The following is a 6000-nucleotide window of genomic DNA, read 5'->3' as shown; positions in this document are numbered from 1 at the left end:
ATGCACCTCTGAACTAAAAGCAGTTCGTTTTAGAAGAGACATGTTTATTTCCAGTGCTCATCCACACAAGGAAATGTTTAAAGCCCTGGAAATTAATTCAAATTTAAATCATTCATTGCAAATAAAAGTGCATACTCATCAGCCTGACAGTTGCGCTACCTTATCTGTTACTAGGCATCACATGGCTGCATTGTCACTTCAGTTGCCTTTATTTACTATTCCAGAACGTTAAGCCTGTTGATAAAATGACTGAATGATTTATTGGATTTCAGGGCTGTGGAGACAACAGAATCCTGTAATCTGATACACAGCAGGTTTGACTTGCAATTTTTTTTTCCGAAACGTCCAATATCATCAATATGACCAAACTAGCAATCTAAAAAAAAATAGATAAAATAAAATACGTTTTTTCCTGTACACTTTTCAGTTGCAATGAGGTTGCAAAGAAAGGCACATAGTCCCTCTGATGAGATCAGTTTTTATCTGGGTGTTGCTTTACAACCTTACTGTACAGAGCCCCTATATATCTCTGATGGTGTAACTTTAAATGCTAACCTCTCAGTCGTTTTCCCAAAACTTTTTGCCTAATATACCTGCATGAAACATACAGACCAAACCCGTCTCAAAGCCAGAACACAAAAGGACTGGTCAGCGTCCAATCATAGCTCAGACAGGCTCCAATCAGAACGGCTCTTACATATCCTATTTGGGAACCGTAAAGGTCTGAATGTCACGTACGGCAGCATTGGTGGAGCCAGGGTGCTCTTTACAAGGAACTGACGAGCTCCCAGCCAGGTGACGCAAACTGGATCATTGATTTTTGATTTCCGAGCGATTTTTCTCCAGCTGTCAGCAAGAAAGGACAGTGGAGTATGTGCAGTTTGATGTTATCTAGCGATGAACAATAGAGGCAGCTGCCCTTAGCAGCTATCAGCAGCCAGCAGCGCTCCGTACAGCAGCTTCAGCACCACAGCCCTGGACAGCTCCGCTCTCACCTTTAGTCCAAGTCTCTCAGGTTCTCCATAGCGGGAAGGTCGCTCCCTGCATTTCCAACTCCCATCAGTCTGAAGGGGAAATCCGAACTCATTAGCACAGTACCTGGGTCCGACTACAGCACATTAAACGAGGAAAGGCACTTCCAGAACAGATGGGTCCAAAATATGTTTTTATTACTGCAATCATTGGGGTTTTCTGGCACGTCCAGGGCTTCCCCAACCCCGGCATTAAGCAAGGTAAGGGATTTACATTTCTTTAAAGGGGAACATCACTCATTGCATAATGAATGAAAGTTACATTCTAAGCAACTGTCCAATGTACAATAATTACACATATCCAGTTGTGCCATTTGTAAATGTAACTAGTCATGAAAGCAATCTCTGTCAGGCTGTTTATATTCTCTGCACTGCACCCTCTGATTCCTGAAGCAATGTAAGGGAGCAAGCTGCTTAGAAGACCTGGAGGGGAACTGGCCTCTGCTACATTGTTTCAAGAGTCAGACCCACAGAACTATTGGAAATTTTTAATGAATATATATTAGAATGCTGCTTAGAAATACATTTTCTTTCACTATGAAAAAAAAATAGATTTTGAGTGGTGTTACCATTTAATATGGTTGCTACTTAGACTAGAAAACACTAAAAAAAAGCAAATAAAAAAGGCACTGATAAATCTTGACTGAAATGCATGAGCTCATGGTTGTGTTGTTTTGTAGGAAATGGTGAAATCAATTTGTAGAAAACATGAGCGTTTTAAAGAAGCAGGGCAGACAGGCTGGGAGACTGTAGAAATACAATGTTCTTTTTAATCTTCTTATTAAAGTAATCAGATTATGGTGGGTATTACTGTTTAGTAAACATTCCATATATCACCAGTTTTAGACACAAGTCCAGTATTTTAGACATTTGGGAGATATGACTAAAGCAGTGATATCTACAATACATTTTGGTAGCATCTTGGCGCTTTAAACTGTACATTTAAGTGTAAAATTCACTAGAATTTATACTGTTTTGGGTTTTTTTCTACAATTGTTGTCAGTTTTTTATTTTCTAAAAATAATCGAAAAAGTAGCTTTAACATATGCTATTTTTTACAAACATAACCCGAATTTGTTCCCACTATTTTTAAGTCCTATGCATTTTTAATACAGTTTGCATAATTCAACACAAATAATTTTACACTGCCATTCTTTGTTTAAAGCTATATTGACATACTTTTAACCAAGGTGCTTAGTATATTCAGCAGGGTGATTTTCTTTAGACAAGTAATCCTAACATGGAGGCATGGCATTTATACTTCAGTCCCCAGAAGGGACGTGCCACTACAGCCTGAGCTCTCCATGTCCACCTTAAAATTCAGCCACTGCATTCCTAATATTATGGAGAGACTGTAGAGGGCAAGTATCCTCTGGACACTCCAGAACAGAAGTGAAGTGGCTAATATTTTAAGGGCAGTACCTCTTAAAGGAGAGATTAAAAAATTGCATTCCTACAGGACCACAGTTATACACTTAGCACCACAGTTCAAAACTCAGGTTAGTAATTCACACTGTCTTTTACCACTTAAACTACAATACCCTGGTGAAAGCTGATGTGCACGTTGAAAAGTGAAGTTCTTAGCGGGTCCTAAACCTGATACCTCAGTTTAAGCTCTTTCTTTTTGCACAAACACTAAATACATTGATATACAGCTCTGATTACATCATGCAGGTCTCTGACTGATCAGTTGGCGCCATAACAGTCCATAACTATTGTTTCTATGGTAAAGTTCTAGATCTGACAAAAAGCATACTGGCTGATTAAATTATTGGAAATGTGGTACGTAAATATGACATATGACACATAGTAGAAATTACTACAAAAAACTTATTTTAAAATAATAATTTATGGATGTCACAAGCTTCTTGCATTAATTAATAATAATAGGAGTTGATCAGCAACAATTATTTTGGTTATGAAAGCCATAGACACGGGCCAAAAAATAATAATATAAATATCTTGTCTCCCTTAGATAAAGCTGTACACAACAGGGAATTAAGTGAAGAGAGACCCCTGGAAGAACAGGTAAGGAAAATTTCCATTTTGTTGTGCAGTTCTTTAAAGTATAAATCAATATATATATATTTATTTTTGGAGAAAGGTCCTAATAAGGACCAAAACGTCAGATTTTTTGTGCAGCGTGCTTGTAATAAAGACACAACGTTTTAACAAGGGTGTGCCGGTCTAAAAATTATTTTTATACATTTGATTTGACTGTGCAGCCCGTCTTGTGAATATTTTGCATTGGAGTGCAGACACTGATATAACTAAAGAAGGACTAATATATATATACCAAAATTATAATAATATACTGAGGAATAAAAATGTTATATTTTATTTACATTCTGAATGAATTGTGCTGATAAGGGTACTTTGTGACAGGCTCTACCTGGCAAAACCAAGCTTAATGAATGGGGCTCTGACAACCTCTATAATAGTATAATAGCCTCATAAGACATATGGCTAGATTACTTGTAGATATTGTAGCATTTAACTGACACTAGCTTAAACAGGACCATTGTTTCTTTTAGAAATAATTCACATTAAAGTTTGCACAGAAGAAACAATAAAATTAATGGAAAAATCATATAAGCATTATATTTGCATCAATGTACAGTAGCACTGCAAGACTTCAGCTAAATTAAATAAAAGGTTTGGTAAAAAATAGACTGGGGCCACATCATGGCCCAGCATAGTCCTGATTAGGTAGCTCTGGTGAGGGCAGTGTAGGTGAACCCACATGATGTATAGTAAAGACTATCATGGCATCATCATGGCAGTTGGCTGAAAAGCCAAGTATGACAGTACAGTCATGCTCCTATGTGATTGCTGTAGAGCCAGAGACAAGAAGAGACAACATGTCATGTGCAAAAGTCACTAAAATGGCTGCAATCTAACTACACCATTTGGGGAACAATGTATGGCACTCCAATCAGCAGGTAGCAAATAATGGCAACTCATTTTAAAGTAAACATTGTTGCTATGGATTAATGTACAAGTTTTCACCTTTTATTAATATTCCCTATACTGACACCTGAAAACAGGGACAAAGCAAACCTAGATATGGAAACGCTGAACTTTAAGCATTAGTGAAATAAAAAACTGGTTCATAATTTCATTGCACTTTTATCCCTGCAATGTTTTACAGAGAATGAAATCCACATATCATTCAAGAACTAGCAGCAGTTGCAGAAGGACATTAATAGGAGTTACTGTTGTGGGTTAATATAATGCACAAGATTAGCATTGTGGGTGTTTCCTGCAAGGCTACTACCTTCGCTGTCCAGAATCAGAGACTCTAAATATACTCTCAAGATGATATATGAGCCGTTACTTAGAATTGAATGACCTAGACCCATTTCCTCTTTTTTTTTTTGCATTACTATTATTATTATGCTAGGAAGGCAAAGTAAATATATTTTAACCTCTAAATAGTACTCAACTTTTTCACACAATATCTGTGCAATTATTTTCATAGATACAGTAGAACCACAATTTTATGTACCCCGATTTATCATTTTCATTTTTTCCCAGATTTTACGTTGGTTTGACGCCGTCCCCTGAGAAGCTTAAAATAAGGGTTCTTTTGTATTCAGTAACGTTCTTAGATGTGAGGCACAGTTTTCAGTATACAGTTGCAGAGATGCCACTATATAGATCCTCAAAATAATCCTTTTCTCTCTTAAAGATTGCAGAGGCAGACACTGTGAGCAGAGGCACAAGCAAAGGTAAGTGGGGAGTTAAGTAGCTACTAATAAAACCGCAATAAACTGCCAGTGCTATATTGTGTTGCCATCTTGCAGAAAACCAAGAGATGCTAAAAAATGATTCCTTTGCGGATGAGCTTGGGCTGTTGATGTCAGTAGCAGAAAAAGAAGGAGATGTGAAGAGAAGTGGAAGTGTAAGGAGCTCTGTTGGTGGTCACAGGGGTACCCTGGATGATGCTGATTCAACAAAGAACCTGAAGCCTGCAGAGTATTTTGACTCAACTAAAAGCATGTTGGATTATAAATATGAAGGTATTTTTATTATCTATATCCTTCCCACATTCATTATTAAAGGCAAGTTTATTATTTTATGAATATGCATCTAGTGAATTGTTTTTAGAGCTTTCTTTTGCTCTACTTGATTTTAGCCTTGTTTCATATTGAAGCGGGGGGGAGGGGACCAGAAAGATAATGTAACAGCATTTGGAAATACTTTTATGGTAAAATTATAAATAGCATGCAAGGTTTAATGTTTTAGTTTCTGGTACCAACATCTCTTTATAATGTCAGAGTTTAGTGTTGTGGTGGAGAATGCATACTGTGTGCTACACCATAGTAAGGGCATAAATAGGGTCAATTAAGGACAGAAGTGCAAGAATACTAAGGGGTGCATTAGAGCACATCTGCCTTGGGACTAGCTGCACCCTGCAGTCAAATAAAAAATCCAGCACGTAGTGCAGAGTGAAGCATCAGCAACTACAGATCAGTCCTGTCCTTACTATAGGTTACATAGCAGGCGGTAAGTACCGGGCATCATTGGGGCCTGCATCCGATACCCCTGCTGCTAAAAGTAGACGGTGCTGTATTCATGTGACTAGCTGTAGGTCTCTGTGTTACAAAACATTGCGTAGAGGCCTGCAGCAATTCATTTAGGCATTAAAGCCACAAAAATGGCACCCTGCTTCCTGCTCATAAATGAGCCCTAATGTCTATCTAAATAAATAAATGAAACTCTGTGCATTTGCTGTGGTGCAGGATATAGTACAATAGTTATATTCTGTAATCATAGTAAATTCTGTACTTTCCTACCTAAATTAATGTTGGTCATACTATGAGTAATCACAAGTGATAACAATAAGCATGAAAGAGGACCCAGAATCATGAGTAATGTGTTGTTTTAGTAACAAGTGAAAGTCTGAACCAAAAAAAGAGTCAAACAGACTAGGCTTAGGTCGTGCAATACTATTTATCCTTCCTAA

At 37.5% G+C, this 6000-nt stretch overlaps 1 protein-coding gene across 2 annotated transcripts in view; it reads left to right on the top strand.

The window, feature by feature from the left end:
* The first annotated feature begins 777 nt into the window (after window positions 1-777).
* scg3 (secretogranin III) overlaps window positions 778-6000 on the top strand; it is a 29198-nt gene continuing 23975 nt past the window's right edge. For both annotated transcript variants that reach the window (NM_001276693.1, NM_001276694.1), the window contains 4 exon segments: window positions 778-1232; window positions 3007-3059; window positions 4723-4762; window positions 4838-5053. In NM_001276693.1, coding sequence (NP_001263622.1) covers window positions 1148-1232; window positions 3007-3059; window positions 4723-4762; window positions 4838-5053 — 394 coding nt within the window. In that variant the 5' untranslated portion in view covers window positions 778-1147.

Source organism: Xenopus tropicalis, chromosome 3 (assembly GCF_000004195.4).
Source record: "Xenopus tropicalis strain Nigerian chromosome 3, UCB_Xtro_10.0, whole genome shotgun sequence".
NCBI lineage: Eukaryota > Metazoa > Chordata > Amphibia > Anura > Pipidae > Xenopus > Xenopus tropicalis.
The sequence above is the reverse complement of the archived record's forward strand: the minus strand, read 5'-3'. Positions and strand labels throughout refer to the sequence as shown.